Below are 19,809 nucleotides of genomic sequence, written 5' to 3' on the forward strand. Positions count from 1 at the left end.
GAAATTAATCAGCACCATGAATAAGCAGTCATGACTGTGTGCACCACCTGAAGTTTTATGAAGCTGCAATTTACCTTTTGTTTCAGTGACAGCCTTGGGTTGGAGACGTCTCCCAAAAGGAGAGCTATGAGTCGGTTAGTAGTTAATTAACTATAGAATGGGATGCTACTTGTGACTTGTTATACACAAAACCAACAATAGATGGCAGATGTAAAGAGGATAGACTGTACATAAGTAGTGGACGTAGTCACCGTCACGTCACCCATTGGTTTGTGGACTGCCATTTTGAAGCCTCGAGTTCTGCATTTTGGCCATCACCATCTTGGTTGTTTGCAACCAGAAGTGACAAGAGAGGGTGGAGCTAAGTGCAACCGAACGCTGAATAAGACATTTTTAGGCGACCAAACTTAACTTTCATGAACTAAAAAACACACTGTGAAACGGTTAAAGTTCTAAGACGAAAACACAGACAACTCCCAGACCGGACAACGCCGTGGTAGCGACCTGTTAATCACAAGGTAGCCACGCCCTAAAGCATCCCCTGCTTTATGGTCTATTTGACTCTGAATGGGACCATAATTTACTAAATGAACATAATGCTGTATTGAAGAAGACTTGAAACTAGCGATTGAGACCATAAACTCATGTTTACAATGTTTACTGAGGTAATAAATCAAGTGAGAAGTAGGCTCATTTTCTCATAGACTTCTATACAATCAGACTTCTTTTTGCAACCAGAGGAGTCGCCCCCTGCTGGCTGTTAGAGAGAATGCAAGTTTAAGGCACTTCCTCATTGGCTTCACTTTTCAGACCTGGAGTCTGCCCACTGGTAGAGACCAATCTTTTCTTCTTCTTCTTCTTCTGTTAGTGACAGATAATATCCAGTATAATGTTGCTTTAATGCCCTCTACTGTTCAGTCATTTGTATTCACGAGTTGTTATAGGCAACCCTTGGGGCCAAGACTGGTGGTGAAACATTCTGAGGAACAGCAGGAAAGGCTAGACCATCACTTCAGAGAATAAAGTCCTGGATTGGATATGTCCCACATTGTGAGGGGTCAAGTGTGAGGACGCAGCATCCTTTCCTAAAGCAGGTTATATCTCCAGAGGTGTACCGTCAACTTTAGAAACACGTTCAAAATGTGTGGACACAGTTTCATGGTGGGGCTAATGGGGGGATGATGGAAAACACGTACAGTACAGAAACACATACCCACAGTCGGTATGTTAAACTGGGGAAACACCTATCGACTAACAAACATTTAATAGCTTTCTCAGGTTTTCTCTTTGTCAGTTGGAAATATAATCACACAAAACAAACGGTTAATGGTTGTCTTACCTGAGCTCAGGGTCTTCGCTGTGAATGCTGACAGTCTGAGGCACATTAAAGGGATTTTTAAGGACAAACTCCAAGTACTCAGCAGAACCCAGGCTGGCGTAGAGCAGGTGCTGGGTGGTGATGGCCTGGCTCAGCATGTTGGTGATGCCCTCCGCCTTGCTGTGCTGTTCTCTGGGTTTGATCTGATTGAGTTCTCTGGCTTCCGTAGTCCGATCCTAACACCCAAGAACAATAACTTTAAAACACGTTCCAGTGTAACACCAGGCAACACAATATCATGACATTCTGTAAAATGTTTTAAACAATTACCCAAACTTTCCATTGTTGCAGCGAGTGCAGTTAACAGAGAGACTTCCTGGTTTGATATTGACCTACTGTACTTGCCGTAGTTTGCGCACAGATTTCTTGTGCAATGAGAGTTTAGTACCAACATTTTGGGTGCGCTCGCTCTCCATTTTACCGTCTGACATCTTTCTAGCGATGTTGCTGTGTTCCGAAATCTCAGCTATTACTTGTGGTGGTATTTCAAGGCATACAATAACACATTCTTCACGATCAATACATCCAAGGCTACATTCTGATTACATGCTGTAGTTGGAAAACGGTGTAGTTGGGATGAAAGCTCTGCAAGCAGGCCAGCTTAATGTTATTTCCTTTTCTTTATGGCCAAGTGTTGAAATGACCTTTTCACAACCTTTAACACAATTATATTTTTCAATAGTTTGTCAAAAAAAAGAAATCCACAACATCCACGAGTTCCATCGGCCACTGAGAACAGGTATTTGGAACTAAATCAATATTATATACAGTGTTTTCTCACATTTTGGGTTCATTGAGTTTGTGCAGCCTTGTTCCAAATTAGAGAGTAAACAGACCCACTTTCTCTACTTAGTTTTTCTTTTAGGACAGTTTGTGACAAACAAGACGAACCCATCAATCTTTAAATCTGTATTCCTTCAGAAATTTAACTATGCACTTCAACTAAATTTGAACCGTTTCGTCTACTGCACTCAAACCTTTTAAATATTATAAAGGGAGCAATAAGCTGTGGGATGCCAGGGATCTGGCCAGTAGATACACTTGTCTTAGAAATAAATTAAACACCTCAAATTGAGTTTCAGAACCTGGCTGGTAAAGCTAAGTGTGTGCGAAAAATAATACTGAGGTTTTCCACAGGTCTAGTGCTCTGGAATTATGCAGGGGATAAACCTGGACCAAATTAGGCTGTGGCTATCAGCCCAGAAAAGTCAAATCCAAATTGAATTGCAAAGCAACTTGTTCCTGTGCGAGCAGGACTCAGTAATATTCCACATAGTATTGGCTGTGTTTGGGGGTGCTTACAACAGGAAATGTAATGTGTAAAATGTCTGAGACAGACATGCACCACAGCCAAAATCACATTTAGCATGTGCACCCATGGGTGAAAGTACAAGATGTGCCTTCGGGTAGAAGAACAATTAACACCTTCTCATACAGTCACTAAAACACAGAGGGTTGAAGGGCACATCGCCACGAGGATTGTAACACGGGCATGCTGTCTGGGAGACGCTCCACGCCTCTGTGAAAGCTCCCTCGTGACGTGTTTCAGAGCCAGACTGAAAGCTGGTGCTCTGGCTTTGTTGTGCGTTTGAGATTTAAGTGAAGAAGACACAAGGACAGACTATTGTGGCTCTGCTTTACAGACACAGTAAAGCAGCTATTCTTGTCTGGCTCAAGTGCAAAGTTTGCCCTCACCGTGACCTTAGCCTCTTTGGCATCCTCCTTGCCCTCCCGATGATGCACGGCAGCCATGCAGCTGAGCTTGCGGCGGCCGCCGTCGGCCTCGTTTAGGTTGTGCTCTCCGGGCAGGATGGCGTCTGCTCTGATCCCGCGTCTGAACAATGGCACGCGATCCTCATCTATCTCCAGCCTGTGTGCTTGTGCAGCGTTTCTCGCTGTGAAGGAGGAACAGACCGCAATCATGAATATATTTACTGAACAGAGTGGAATCTAATGTCTTTGCCATTTTGACCATATGTTCTAAAAACCCTCCAAATGTCCAAGGGAGAGAGGCGCTGACAGATTAAAGTATTGTTGGAGCACAAGAAACAACAGCTTGTACACAGACAACAGTCCAGTTAAACAACTGGCACCACTACAACTGGGCCGAAGCCCTACTGCTGGGTAAACAGGCTGCCTCTCTCCTCCCAAATTATCTTCCACCTCTATGGCTATCCAAAATATCTAATTAAAATACCTGATTCATCTACAGTAGTCACCAAATAATCCACCCTCATTTCAACTGGATCATGCAAATTACCCATGTACTTTAAAAGCTTTGACTAGAGAATTTGCCTAATCCTGCACTTGAACAACACTCAGACAAACTTGAAACTCAGAGCTGCCCATATTTATGTCATCTAAAAGCAGATTTATTTGCAGCCATGCGATGGAGTCTGTTTTACAGCATGTAGGAAGATAAATGTGTCTGTAGCACCATATCGAAAACTATCAAGTACCAAATGCTGATATCGGATATTATTGGATTATACAAAAGTTCTGCAATGGCTGCTTGTGTTTAGACATTTATCATTTGAGATCTTAAGCTTCTTTTGATGAATGAAAGAAAAGGTTTAAGTATTATTTTTGGTATCTGCACAGTAACTGTGGTATCTTATTGTCACTAGTAAACTTTCCCGGCCCTACTCATATCACATCCTTCAATAAATGTCATTGGCCGAGGGAACTCAGGAAAACACACAACTTCCTTGTGCGTTCATCAGTTCTTTAGTGTCCCCTGGATACAGATTTTGCATTGTTACTCAGTTCTGCCTTGTTCTGTGCTACTTGCAATGTTTCTCTATTTTTTGCATTTCTTTATATATCTTGAATATGTTTTCTTTTTTTGCAGTGTTTTAGCAGATGTATGTGTGGCAGTGTTGTAGTCACAACCACCTAAATCGAGACCAAGTCACGACCAAGAGTGTATCGAGACTGAGACAAAAACCAAGAATTTGAGGGGTTGATATCAAGTCAAGACCAGACCAGTGTCTGAAAAGAGTTTTGGTACAGATGCAGATTACTAACAGTAGTGTCACTTACACTTATCTTACCTTTCCCTTTACATTGGCATGCATATAAAGGGGGGCGGGGAGGGGTGACAGTCGTTACCAGTAACACAAATTACAAATTAGAAATGAGTCAAGTTATTGGTTGCATTTGAAGCAGAACGTTCTACATCCAATCACAGTAATGATGTCAACAAATAAATCAGATAATACACGGGCAATTTAGTGATTTCCCTGCAGTTATGGTCTTGACCGTGCTTGAAATTAAATCCAGAGTCCTCTTTTTCTGAGACCGAGACGAGATAGAGTGAAAATGCGGTCAATTCTGAGACGAGACCTTCAAAAAGTGGTCTTGAGACAAAGACTGATCCTGAGTACTACAACACTAATGTGTGGTCAAAGTGGGGTTTTCTTCATTTGCTTGTGTTTCGTTAATTGATTCATCAATGCATGAGTTTTCTTTAGCTGCAGTTGCTGCCTCGTTGCTACTTTTTTGATATTTTGGAATGCCTGGATTGCCTTCCTGTTTATCCTTTACATTCACTGATGTATTGAAAAAAAAAAAAGATTTTCGTAGCCCTTTTTTTGCTGACACATAAATTCAGGTATATGCTCTCCCTCTACATTTTTACATTTCAACTACACATTTTATATGTATATATAGAACTACAGATGTTTACATTCCAGCTGCACCTTAGTTTATTCCTTTTTAAAATATTTATTCTCGTATTTATTTATTTATTACTTGTATATAGAGTCAATTAAACTCAGCAAACATTCACTATCTTAAGTGCAATATCCTACTGTCTTTATAGCTTAAGCAAACACATAATTTATATTTATAATATATATTTTTACTCTTTATTTTTATTACTGTTTGATATTATGTGTATACACCGTCAGGTTTGCTACTTAATTTCGTTATATATGAGCAATGACAATAAAAGAATTCTATTCTATTCAGTACCACTCTTTATCCCCGGACATTTTTCCCAAGTCTGCTTATCGGAGAGGCATTGGGTCGACTGCCAGTCACCCAACCAGATAGTGTCTGGCAGCACTGCTTCCTTCAGAGCCACAGGCAGGCAGGAGTGGGACAGGAGTGTGTCTGAGCACACACACACTTACACACTTACACACTTACACACTTACACACGACACAGCTTCAGCGTGGCTAACTGTTGCGACTGGACTCCAGTGAAAGCAATTAAGCGCACTGTATGTTTAAATGCCACGGGAAGGTGGAGCGGAGAGAGGAAAGAGTTCAGTGCGTAAGAGAGACAGGAGCAGTGGAGAGGTGGTGGCATTGGGGAGGAAGAAGAGGAGGAGGAGGAGGAGGAGGAGGAGGAGGAGGGGGAGATAGGTAAGAGGCAAAGCAAACAGTGAACAGACCGTGTTTGCACAGTAACAAGAGCTGTGAATAAATGATTGCAACAGTTTAGGGAATATATTTGGAGTGAGCATGCATTCGTTTATAAACGTGTGTTATAGAATACATGTTTGTTTGTGATTCCATATGCATATTTTTTTAACAGCGTATTAGTAAGTAGTGTGCTATGAGCAAATGTGTATAACATGTAATGCAATACACAGCATTTCAAAGGTCTCTGCTCCTCAGAGTGTGATGTAATTCCACTCCTGCCAGACTTATTTTACATAATTAGAAGCAATTATCTACTTGTTTTCAACTCTTTCTGATGCCTCTTACCGTGTGTGTGTGTGTGTGTGTGTGTGTGTGTGCGTGCGTGTGTGTGTGTGTGTGTGTGTGTGTTGAGTCATAGTCCACATTTTAAGGACAAATTTAGGAAATACACACCAGTTGACTGGCGACAGCTTGTCTAATTGAGGAAAAAATTGGTTTCCCCAGTGTGTGTTCCTCTACTTGGACTGCGCACACACACACACAAAACACAAACAGGACTGTGGCTAGCCACCAGAGATGCTTCTGCAAGCTCAATTAGGCTGAAAATTGAGTGGTTCAGTGGTGCAGCCAGGAGACAGGATGTGAAATGGATCTGGTCGAGTTGATAAAAGCAGGAGCATGGTCACCGCCCAAATGAAAGGCACTAATTGCTCCGTGGCGTGGAATACACACACACACACGTATGTGCTGAGACGTACACTAAGTGGAGAAAAACATCAGCTGCACAGTTAATGAAAGTGAAGTTAATTGATATGTTGGTACATTAACACCGACAGGATTCAGTGGGTTGTGGATTTAAAGTGCTTGCCATTGAGTTGGAGGATGTTTCTGGAGGACAGGCTTCCTCCTCTGAAGCCGCCGGTGACTTCGCGAGGTGTGATGATGTGAGCACGAGACGGCTTCACGTCTGCTGCCCTCCTCCTGCTAGGATCTACTGGGCACCCTGTAGAACAGAAATACAGCTTTTAGTTTGACATCTAGTATTGGAATATATCTCCATGTGAAGCACCTCATAGAACTTGCTTTTTAAGTCATTCATAAATTCAAACTCATAAACACCAACTCAACAGGCAGCAGATTCTCCATAAGTAGGAGACGTTTGGTCATTGTCAGACCGGCTGTACACATGCCAACCATTGCCACCTACAGGCAAGAAAAGAAAAAGCTGTTGTGAGTTTAACACTTGCACCACCTGCAGGCAATGTTTTTTGTGTGCGTTGGAAAATAAAATAAAATAAATAATAAAAATAAATGGGAAATTATTTCATCACACTAGTTCACTACGACGGCGTATTAGGGTCATTGTAGGTAAAACAAATTAATTACGGAGCCGGGGGAAGGGTGTAATATTCCAAGTAAAAAAACATAAATTTAAAGGGACCGTGCCCAACTGTCACTGTGTCAGTGTTTAGGGAAAATAACACAGAAAAGGCACAGAGCATAACTGCTCGTGTGGAACCACAGATTATGGTGAATTATGTCCTTAGAGTTTGCTGGGGAGAGGGATGTCTGGAATACCTGCTTAGCCTGCTGCCCCCTGAGACATGGCCCCGGATAAACAGATGAGAATGGATGAATGGTTGAATGGAGAGTCCGCTATACGATATAATATATTTTGCACTTGGCGGCTCACGTTACTGCAGTATTTAGCGGTGGCACCTGTGGTGTGTTGAGGTTGATCCCACCTTGCAAAGTGAAGCGATTTGGTTCCTAAGCAAAATTTCTCATAGATTTGTGAGGTTAATCTCAGACCTACAATGGGTCTAACTACAGATTCGGAAATGATTTCGATATACAGTCCCAGAGGCCAGAGGACATGCAATGACACATCAGCATACAGTATGTACATCTGCAGGTCTAAACTGCTCCAGCGTGGTTATATGTGGGGCAGGTTGGTCTGTTACTGCAGGTCTACAACTGCTGGGATTGAGACTCTGAACCTGGGTGTCGTTTCAGGCGCTTTGGTTTGATGACACTGCTTGTCCCTTTTTCTTTCAATGAAGAACTAAAATCTAGAGAGGCACCTCACCTGACTGAAACTCAAGCTTCAAACAGCAGTGGTTACTAATGAGCAAAAGAACTAAACCAGCGAGAAAGCTCCCCTACAGAGGTTTCAATGAAGAATACGAGCCTCGCCTGTTGTCTGATCACACATTATGCCTGAAGTAATACTGATACACAATCAGTATCAGGATCATAACTGATAGAAGCAAAGTTATCTCTGCAACGCTTGATTTGATTCATTCTATTTAAAGACAAGATGTGTGTAACTCCAGCAGTGACTTGAGATTCAGATGTTTGCCACTTCTTGAAGTAACGAGCCAAACGGAGATCTGAAGCCAGATCCGGCCAGTTTGCCAAAAAAAACAAAAAGAAAAATCAGTTTTAGGCCAAAGATCTCTTTGAAGTGACATGTGACACAATACATTTTCATTGTAGACAGCGCCAAAGTGAACACATTCCAGGTTAAACCCTGGCTTAGAACACTCGAGGCAGGATCAATACATGAAGACAAGCCTACAGCGATTAATTAGTGGCCTGAAATTGCCAGAGAGGTCTGGACACCGAAAGCTTGCAACGCAATGAGTGTCATGCTGATTGATGGTGAGTGTTGGCCTCTGTCCGGTTTGGCTGAGTGCTGGGTGTTAGAGATGCAGTAGGACAATTCACCATAGAGACATTAAATATATCTGGCAACCAGCTATTAGTATTTCTGCTGACCACATCATAACACATCTTTCTTTTAATGAATAATGTGATTTTTTAAAATTATCCTTTAGATATATTTGCCATTGTTTGAATGGCCAAGCTGACAGTTTGTGGTAATCCTGCAACAATGGCCTCTTGACAACCAGACTACATTCAGCTTTCAACATTATGTCTCCCTTTCTGCTCCTAAATGGCAAAATCATCATTTCCTCGCTCTTTTTAAAAGGCAAGTGGATAAGCAAGCACTCCAGGGTGCGCTTGTACAAAGACTGTAAATCATGGTCAATATTAGGTTTTCTGCTCACATTAATTCATCCTTTGCAGAGCCCCTACAGTACAGTAGCTGAGGGAAAGGCTTGCTTATGTTTTTGAATAGCGCTTTATGCACAAAATGTCCGTTAATGGAAGTGTGACAGATAACTGACCCTTCGTTAAGCCGGCACCTCCTGCTGCTACTCAGTCGAGCTGTCAGAGCTGCATGGAGCCCACACTGTCACTAACTGCACTCCCTGCATAAATATTATCTAATTTATGGAAAAGGCGATTTCAGAGAGAAGCAGACAGACAGGTTAAAAAGATAAAGATAGAAGTTAAAGCCTAGAGATTACAGTGTAAACGTGAACCTCCATCACCTGGTGAGCGATACAGAAGACAATGAAATTAAGGAGCAACACTGTTTCTGTAAAGCCGAGTAGGTCTATATTCACTATTACAATCATTACAAAGCAAAAGCAGCATGTGTTTACATTCAGGATACCTTTAGTAGCTAGCGTAGCATAAAAGTGCTAACACTAGTTAATTATGAGCTAATGTACTCTAATGTTAGTGCCACAAGTTTTTATCATAGACTGTAGATAAGAAGTGGATGTAGTCACCGTGACTTCACCCTTTGGTTTTGAAGCCTTGAGTTCGAAATTTTGGCTGTCGCTATCTTGGATATTGGCAACCATGAGGTGACACGAGAGGGTGGAGCTAAGTACAATCGAACGCTGAATAACACATTTTTGGGCGACCAAAATGTTGCAATTAACTTTCATGAACTGAAAACACACTGTGAAAGGGTTTAAGTTCTAAGACAACATGGACAAATCCCAGACCGGACAATGCCGTGGTAGCGACCTGTCAATCACTAGGTAACCACGCCCTAAAGCATTCCCTGCTTTATGGTCTATTTGACATTAAATGGGACCATAATTTACTAAATGAACATCATGCTGTATTGAAGAAGACTTGAAACTAGTGATTGAGACCATCAACTCATGTTTACAATGTTTATTGAGGTAATAAGTCAAGTGGGAAGTAGGATCATTTTCTCATAGACTTCTATACAATCAGACTTCTTTTTGCAACTAGAGGAGTCGCCCCCTGCTGGCTATTAGAAAGAATGAAAATTTAAGGCACTTCCGCATTTGCGTCACTTTTCAGACCCCGGAGTTGCCCAAAGGTTTTTACGTAGAAACATAACCTTTTAGAAACGTATATATCTTGTTTCAACCTCTCCGGGTAACAAATATCACTATTAAACGTGCCCCAAGCACAACATTTCAACATGACTTGCTCGAAATCCACAAAACCAGCTTGAAAATGAAGAACATCTGAAACGATTGCATGAGAGTCTACGGAGCAGAGCCATATAGTTGTCGGACCCTGGTTGGAGCTGGCCGATCCTACACTAGGATTGGCCAGTCTGTGTTCAAAGGGTGGGACGTAGCAAGGGGCAATTGCTCACAGAGTCACAACCACAACACCCTCCTGCAGCCCTGCACCATCTTCACAGGAGCATTTTTCAAATACCACAGGTCAAAAGACTTAATTTGTGTAATTTACAGGCATAATGAGGCCGACACATGCAATCAATTTGATGCAACGGTTGACTGAAGAAGTAGTTAAAACTAACGTTTGTGGCTCTTTAAATTACAGTGCACTTTGACACAATGCTCCCTTTGCTCCCATCAGTTTCTAGTCTCTGGAACACCACAGTATAGCCGATTGAGGTGCTTAATTGTGGAGTAAGGAGTTTCAGCTCTGGGATACCTTTCGTATGAAATATGGCGAGTGCAGCAATTAAGTGGTTTTACCGCCCAGAACTCACACCTCAGTGAGCCTGTAGGAGTTTTAGATTGGGAGCCAAAAGTACCCTCAAAATCTTTCAGAGGCAAACTCCTTCATCAACAAACTGATAATGGGCGGCAGCTAAATGAGTAATGGGGAGCTGGTGTTGCCATGCAAACAGACACCGACAGCACAGTTCTGCAGATTAATGTGTGAGGTGTCCGCCGTCCCAATGCATTCCCCTCATCATCCATCAGCCTTCCCTGGCCACACGACTCAGCCCAATGTATTTGTTTGAGTCATATTTCCCAAATATTACTGTGAAGACATTACTTCTGCTGTCGCATAAACATCTCCAATCAATAACAAAGCCATAGAGAGCTCATTCCCAACGCCTCATTATGGGCCTGTTAGCCTGCTTTCTTTTGTGTTGAGAAATGCTCTGATGATGGATAGAATTGTACAATAAGCCTGCAAGGACGCGATAAGACGAACACCCGGTGCTCCTTGCCCACAATAAAACAAATGGCCTGATGATGAACCCAATTATGACCCTCTGATTTAATCAGTCAATCATTTTAATTAATCGGCTATCACTAGAACCATCATTAGGCTCATCAGATAATACCTACTTTAGCGCTAATCCAGGTTGACGTGGATGTCTTGCTCTCGGTCACATTATCCGTCCCTAACTGCTGAATCACGCTGGCATATTGTTAAGACACAGCTGATGATCCTCATTGCTGAAATGTAAGCTAATACTCCTGGTTTGGTGTTGCAGAGAGAAAGCCGAGCACGGCGTTTGCTGCTCTGAGTTGTCTGTGCGGTGGAGAGTAATTGTGAACAAAGTGCCAGGGGGCTGAACTCTATCAAATTTATTGACTACCTCTCTCTGTTGCATGACAATAACCCCACTCGGCACTACCCCACCTGCCCGCCCTCTTTGCTCTGCTGGCAGTTCTTGAGGTTAAGGCCACAACAAACCACTGATTTACTGGCAGCCAGAACAAATGGGAGCAAGCACCAAGGGGGTTTCAAAGTAGTCTGCAATATTCGATTTATTCTGCCTCTCCGTTCCAGGCCACTGACCTTTCAGAATAAGCAGATTCCCTCTCACCTCAGGGCTAAAAAGCAAGGTTGATAAAGTTGGGCCTTAATGCGCCAACAGCAAGAGCTTTTAATGAGTGAGACATACTGTATGTGCACCCTTAAGGAAGCCACATAGCTAAACTAATTGTTAGGTAAATTTCACTGATATTTTGTTCCACTGGTGGCAGCTTTAGGCAGGATTCTCTCTTACTCTCTCCCGCTGCAACAGTCAGTCTCTCCAGGGCTTATCAGGCCGAAGCAGATGAGGAACACTGTGAGGTTTGGAGAAGGTGCTAATCTGTCTTCTCTACTGCACTGAAGCAGATACATGCTTTCTGTTTGTGTGAGTGTGTGCATGTGTGAGAACAGCAAAAGGGACGGCAAGAGACATAGAGAGTTAGAGAGAAACGATACAGCTCAGTCAGCAAAACGATTTCATATCAATAGGCTTTCCCTTCTGTCACATATGGGCCTTTTCACTGCTGGCAAAGATTACCAACATGTTTCCAAATTGGATATTAAAAGTGCTCACTGTCTTCATTTTTGGCTAATGTTACTTTTTTATGATGCTAAACTCAAACAATATGTTTGTAAGATGGAGTTGGACCATCAAAAGCTATTATATACAGTAAACTGCTGTAGCCTTGGCTCAGACATACTAATTTGGGTCCAGTCACGAAAATATATGTAATTTTAAGTTGTTATCAGCCAAAATAAGCACATTTGTTTCATTAAAGCTTCCCTAATCAATACTTTTATAACAATGGATCAAAGGGGTCACTCATAGTGATGAACCTACAGAGATTTATCACCCAACTTTCCAGTTCCCCTCAGCTCTATGCAGCATTTTACCGTCTTCTAGCTCAATGTTTTAGTTTTCAAGTTCACAACAAAGAAACAGGCCACAAGTCATATTCAATGGAAGCCCGTGACATGAAGCTACAAACTGACGCCTGAGACTTTGCTGCGTGACGGGCGTGGCGTGCTACAAATCAAAGCTGAGCAACTTTTTTCATCGCGACAAGTTTGATGATACTATGATGATACTATTAATGCAGCTTTAAGATTTAATCAATTGATGAATCTGTGTCACATGGAAATGGCTTTTTCTTCGTGCCTACTAAAATATGTTGAATGTACAACTATGTTTGTTTGTGACTTGTTCCCTTGGGAGCATTAAAGGCAGGGTTGGTGATATTGAGAAACTAGCAAGAGTACACTAGATTTTTAAATCTGATCAAACTGAAAAACCCCCAATCCAGTGTTGCCAATTCTTTTCCAATGAAAGTAGCTAGCAGCACTAGCTCCAAAAGTCCCTAAATCTAGCAAGAAAGTTGCCAAGTCGGCCACACTGACAGTCTGTCGTTTCAGGCCTCCCTCCAAAGCCACTCGCCCACAATTACTGGCAACAACAACTGTTTCTAAAATCTTTACCAACCCCACCTTTAAATTTACGAGATATTCTGTGTGCAAACCTGACATATTGTCCAGAGCGTGGCGTTAGAGGAAAGTTCATGGATTATCTGAAAGTTTTCAACTTGCCTTTGCCTCAATTTGCGCTATCCAGAGCAAATACATTTGCTTGCATTTACTTCGCATTAACGTTGCAATCACAACACATCGAATATTTGCTTTGTGATCAGTCTGAACACACCTGACCATGAAAATCTCGTCTGATTTGACCTAATGGTGGCACGAGGTGAATAGTTGTCACCTAAATGATTAGGAATTATCCTCCAGGGACCATGAAGATCTGTGTCAAATTCTATGTCAATATACAGAAGCTCATTTTGGATAAAAGGAATGGACAAAAAGACTGAACAACATTGCCATCCTCAGGTCCCACTGCTGGCAGGAAAATGATAATGTAGACATGCCGACACAACTTAATACACACACCTGAATACCAATGAAAGCATCAATGCTTTTGAGTTCAGTATACAGTATACCCCTCTGTCATGGTTTCTTAACTTGTTCTACAGCCTCAGATCTATGGAAATGGCTCCTCTTTCCCTGCTTCTTTCATTCTTTACTTTTTATTTCACCCATATTTTACTTTTTATCCATCTGTCATCTACAGTATCTACGTTGTGTTTGCTTGCCTGTTTGTTTGAGAGAGATAACATAATACAACAGGCCATCAATTAATCCACAGTATCTGTCTGTGGAAAAGCTGTGGGCTTTACATCATAATGACACCATGGATTACAAAGATTATACAATGTTTTTTTTATTTACCATCTTTGGGACAAAGTTGCTCGAACATACCGATGATTCTGCTTCGACTCGGCAGGCTTCGGCCCGAGTCATAATGTCGACAGAGCTCTTGCACAGTTTTCAAATTGTGATCTGATCTTTAATGTATCTATTCCGCTGCCTCTATCGTAATTTTCCTCGCAGAGTTCATGTGGATTTAGCAGATGAAATCAATAAAGCATTGTAGCTTTCCTCTGGATTCACCAGTCGATCAGTTTCATGGGACGAGCAGGCGGTCGTCATGCTTTACACGCTCCTCATCTGCTCCTACAGTTCTCTGTGTGGGAGCGCTGTTTTCTTTCCTCTAGACCTCACAGCACAGCAAAAACCCAAAACCCCTCATGTTCGGGCCACGATTTCACAACTCCCTATTATTCTGATTAAGCCACTTCCTTTAGTCCGTTTCAACGCTATTAATAAAAGCTGCTTTACAAAATAATTGAATGGGCCTGACAGCGTATATCATTACCATTTAATTAATTACTTGTCAATCCCACCTTGTGATGATTAAAAAGGATATCATTGGGTGTTTCACTCTTTTTCATTTGGAAACGACAGTCTGCCACTCAGTTTTTCCAGTGAAGCCTAATTCTGATGAATTCCCAACGGGGCGAAGTAAAGACATGATTAATAGCATGCATGACTGAAACACATAAAATTAGAAAAGGGAGAGAGCAGTATGTAGTCAGGACCGCATTGATTGCGAATTATATGGGCATAGATGGAGGACAGAGATCTGCATGGTAATATAAAAATTAATACATATATTCTTTTTAGGGCGTCTATGTAACACCATGGCTCATATGGTAAATGCAGAATAATGGAAATTTCCACAGCACAAATTCCATCAGTGCAAGTACATGCTGTACTCGCCACTCTGACTTTTTCATTTCCTAATCAATTTCAATCACTTCCATTGTGCCAGTTTTTCTGAGTGCTATTAACTTACTGTCACTGAAACTCAACACTTCCTGCAAATGTTTCATATTAAAAAATGCCTCGTGAGTCACTGGAAGGCTTTTAATATGAAAAAATCTGTGCGCAAAGTGTTGAGTTTCATTGACAGTGGCTTAATGCTGCAGTGGGTGGACATGGAGCAAATATGATTAAAAAAAGTTATTTTTATAAAATGGTTGTTATATATCCTGACAATAGTGCATGTGACAGGTAACCTGAAAAATATCATGTTCTTCTGTATCCTTCGGATCTGCAAGATTTCACAGACCGGAGGAAAACAACCAATCAGAGCCGAGCTGGAGCCTGCCTTCTCTGAGCAGCTGTCAATCACTCGCGAACTCCGATCAAACGGTCAAACTAGGCAGCGCTGATTAAATATGAATCAATATTCTGCTACTGTAATGCCTATTTCTCGCCTTGAATGTTTTCAGAAACATGTTGTAGTGCACGGTTTAGCTGTAAAATAAGAAAGTTTGTGACCCAGCAGCCATGTTGAGATCAGTTGAGGATATACCAAGCACCGCCCACCAGCCGGAGCACAGCCAATAGGAACGCTCTCTCTCTGAAGTGACCTTTGATTGGCCAAAGTCTCTCATCACGGGCTAGATTTTCTAAAGCCTGAAAACAGAGCCAGGTGCAGAAGTCTAGTTATCTCTCAGAACACTTGAATTACAATATGCTGAAAGGTTATTATGGAATTTTTGCCAACTGATGCAAAATTAAAAAAAAAAATGCAAACAACATTTCTGTTAGGAAAGAGAAACTCAGAACAGTAGAGTACTGAGTACATGTACATGACTCTGTTGTTGTCCTGATGGAATTAGTGCAGGGGAAATGTAGAGTATGCTATATTTATGATGTTTTAAGTTTGCATTAAAAGTAAACAGCATCAGGAACTAAAGGAAAAAGGAGCAGATCAGAAAACAGAGGATTGTTACTAAAATATAATAGTAATATAGGAAATTAGAAAAGGCGTCTTTAAGGTGCATTGTGTAGGATCTGGCGGCGTCTAGCGGTGAGGTTGCAGATTGTAACCAACTGAAATTCTTCCCCCATGTACCAAGCGTGTAGGAGAATCATAGTGGCCGACGTGAAAACGTGAAACTATCTAGAGCCAGTGTTTGGTTTGTCTGTTCTGGGCTACTGTAGAAACATGGTGGCCGGCTCTGTGAAGAGGTCACGTCTAGAAGGTAACCCACAAATTGCAAAAACTTGCAAAGACTTGCAAAATTTCTCACGAGACCTGCTTCCCGACAACCTTTCCTAACTATAACCATTCAAGGTCAATGCCTAACCTTAACCATAGACACTACCCCGTGAAGAGGACCCGCTCCGTATGTAGATATAAACAGCTCATTCTAAGCAAACGAAAACACAATAATTCTTATTTTCAGATGATTATACACTAAAGAAAACATACTATTAATATTATATTCCATTTCTGCCTAAATGCTACACACTGTTCCTTTAAGACTGTTTCAAATAAAGCCCACAGCCGAGCTCATAAAAGGCCCCAATATTCAAGAACACATTAAACTTGTCAACATTATCACATGCATGACTAAAATTTAATCTGCACATTATTCTAAATCAAGATCCTCCCAACAAAAAGACATTTCAGCCTCATTGAAGAGAGCTTTTAGCTACCCTTCCTGTCACGCTGCCACACATCTCTTCTTTTCTCTCTTGTCATCAACCATTTTCAAGCAACCTTCCTTCACCTCTCGAGCTGAAATCCAGAAGCTGTATCTGCACACTGTCAACACAGAAATATAGCCTGCCATTCAGCCTGGCCAGCATGCATTTTTGAGTCTATCCATTAGAGATTTAGGAGTAGTAGACTTTTTCCAATGCATAGAGAAGCCATGTAATCCTTCTATTGAACTTGAAAATCACGAAAATGGGAGTTACAGGGTTCTCACATGATGTCAGTGATATACTCTACCTGTCCGCCTCTCATTTCCGCCACCCTGCCTCATCACACACAACCTGTCCATGCTCTGCTACACCTGTCTGTCTATATGTCTGCGTGTATGCATGAGTGCATGCCTTCCTGGCATGTGTGAGTGATTTGATATGCACACATGCTTGCGTGTGTGTGTGTGTGTCCATCATATTAAATCTCTCTCAAAGTCTTCATACAGCAAATCCATCTGTCGCACCGTGAGTAACTTCTGACTCTCAAGCCCTCATTAATGACCGAGCTTCACATCTTTTTCCACCCACCAAATAAGAGCACTTATTTATTACAGCTTGATGACAGGCGCAGAGAAAGACAGAGGATATAGGGGAGGTGAGAGAGGGAAAACGAACAGCCACATAGAAGCAGGAGGAGAGAGAGCGAGTGATAGAAGGCTAAGAGGTAAATGGATGAATAGGAGAGAAGAGGAAGACAGTGATAAAGAGCGAAGAGAGGAGTGAGAATGTGAGAAAGGCAGCGACAGATGGAAGCAGAAACAAAGAAAAGTGCTTGCGAGTCCTCCCTCCCCAAATTGATTCTGACTGTCGGCCGGGGCGCCTGATGGATATCTGAGCCTTGATTGGAATTTGCATGCCAGACACAACCCTCCCCCTTCCATCCCCATGCAGCACACCCAATAACCCACTGTGCTCTCAACCTGCTTTGAGTGATAAGTGCTGGCATATTTAGCCCCAACAATGGCACTCCGCAGAGTTTCTGAGGCCCCGAGAATGATGCATTGTTTATGAGAGGGAGTATCGTTTCAACAGTTGATTAATGGCGAGGAAGCTATCGTCAGCTGCCATCGCACCGCGGGGGGCGCGCCAGGCCCAAATTGGATGAGTGCGAGGGAAGAGGAAAGGTGCTCTCAGTTGCTAGACGGAGTGGAACTATCACATCAAGATATTTGGCTTTGGCACAGTGTTTGCTTTGCAAGCCTGCACACCTCCAGAAAATGGGAAGTTTCAACAGCAGCAGCAGCAGCCCTGGGGATTCACTGTCATTTCCCAGCTCTACACATCAATACAAGTAAACAGGCAACATTACTTCATAATCTGAGGCTCCGAATGGAATATGACCTGAAAATGAAACACTCGTACATATTTCAGAGGTAGAAGGAGATTTGGGTGATATTGAAACTGGATTTTCTTTTGAAAGCTAGAACAAATACAATTTCCTGGCTTTCCTTACATTTACCTTCACTTTTTTGTAAAGGTAAATATAAAGCAACCGCCCCCATCCCATGCATTCACTCTCAACCCTCTTCTGTGTCCCACTGGGGGCCAGTACTAGATGTAGTCTATTTGATTTACAAGTTTCTCCATAGGAGTCTGTGCTCACAGCAACACAAAGTGAGACGACTATCTGGCTGGTCAGATGAATTCTTACCAAATATTTCATTCAATATTCCATGCAAGTGCATCAACCATACAGCATCTCATGCTCATTCACCAGTCCCTAGTATCGCATCAAGGTACACAATATCAAAAGGCTCTCACACATTTCTGAAGGGATAGTTCAGGTGTTTTGAAGTTGGGTTGTATGAGGTACTTATACATAGTCAGCGTATTACCTACAGTAGATGACGGTCAGCACGCCCCCAGTTTGGAGAAACAGACAGGAGTACCAGCACAAGACCAAAGCAATGTACTGCTGTGGAAGGGCCGGCAGCAAAATGTATTTTAGCCACCTCTCTCCATTGAAAAAAACAGTAATTTTACCTCACAGAACACGGGAATTGTTGGTCTACCGCTGCCTAGATTGTGTTCTGCAAAGTCAAATTACCGTTTACAGTCTGGTGGCTTTGGCGAGAGCATAGATGGTTACAACAGCTTCAGTTCCCCGTCAGAAAGGGTCATCTGACAGCAAAGTAAAGCGTTGAAAATATTCTAAATATAGCGTGCACTTAAACTGATATTGTTTGTTTTTAGGTAGGCCTTTCTTTTAGGTGGCTAAAATATGTTTTACTGTCGACCCCGTCCACAGCAGTACCTTACTTTGCTTACTTTGCTATCCATTTAACAATCAGGGAATACAGATCATTGATTATTTATGAACAGCATAAGGACGTTGAACATGGAAGCTTATTCTTGGCATAAGATCAATATGAATTGATATTCCATACTTGGGTCACATGATGACATACATGAGCCAGTTCTATTTACTAGTGAATACCATGAGATGCAGTTGAAAGCTCTGACAAGGTGAGTGATCGGTTTTGCTGCCCCCTGCTGGTATTGCACCTTCATACACTCATGAAATATTCACGCCTTGGCAAGGCAAAACGTGACACAGACACCCTATCCTCTGGTGGACAGGCGGGTCTATTACACGCTTTGGTGTGATACCTATTTGGACTTCAACAAATCAAGTGTCAAAATAAGTCTTGCAGTACTTGCCTATGTTGCCTGTGCGTATGTGCAGCCGGCCCCTGATAATGGTGTGGACCGTCATGGGGCTTAGTGCTGACCGTCGGCCCGAATCTGCGCTCGTCAGCAGGGTGTCCTCTCCCACGTAATCGGTGGTCAGCACCTCCACCTCGTGAAGGGCCTGCACTGCTGATTTACCCTGACGCAACATGTACTGGGGATGCAAAATAGGGTGTGAGAAAAGGAAATGAGAGACATTTATTCACAAGTTTGCATTAAACACAAAGAAATGGGGGGAAATGATTAAATGAAAATAGACAAATTAAAGCACATATACGCTAGGGATGGGAGTCTGAATGATCGCTAAATGAATAAGGTCAAAACAGCCCTGCCCAGTCGTAATCTACTCCCTTAATTTCTTCTCATTAAATGCTTTACAAATTTCACCAAGTTGCAAAACAAATCAATTCCACATCAAGGTTGGCAAGAGAGTTTCTGTCCAATCAATGAATAGCAGAGTTGAAAACAGCAAAATTAAAAAACCCTTAATGTGTAGTTTGTTTTTTCTTTAGAGGTTAAAATAGGAGGGAAACTGGCATTGAACACAG

At 42.1% G+C, this 19,809-nt stretch overlaps 1 protein-coding gene across 1 annotated transcript in view; it reads right to left on the reverse strand.

Annotated features, from left to right (window-relative positions):
* nphp4 (nephronophthisis 4) overlaps positions 1-19,809 on the reverse strand; it is a 178,362-nt gene that overhangs the window by 22,028 nt on the left and 136,525 nt on the right. Inside the window, exons 18-21 of the mRNA XM_037773417.1 lie at positions 19,232-19,415; positions 6,618-6,752; positions 3,074-3,273; positions 1,340-1,554 (exon numbers count right to left, since the gene is read on the reverse strand). Of these exons, the coding sequence (XP_037629345.1) occupies positions 1,340-1,554; positions 3,074-3,273; positions 6,618-6,752; positions 19,232-19,415 (734 nt within the window). The remainder of the gene's footprint in view (positions 1-1,339; positions 1,555-3,073; positions 3,274-6,617; positions 6,753-19,231; positions 19,416-19,809) is intronic.

The sequence above is a fragment of the Sebastes umbrosus genome, chromosome 6, assembly GCF_015220745.1.
Source record: "Sebastes umbrosus isolate fSebUmb1 chromosome 6, fSebUmb1.pri, whole genome shotgun sequence".
NCBI lineage: Eukaryota > Metazoa > Chordata > Actinopteri > Perciformes > Sebastidae > Sebastes > Sebastes umbrosus.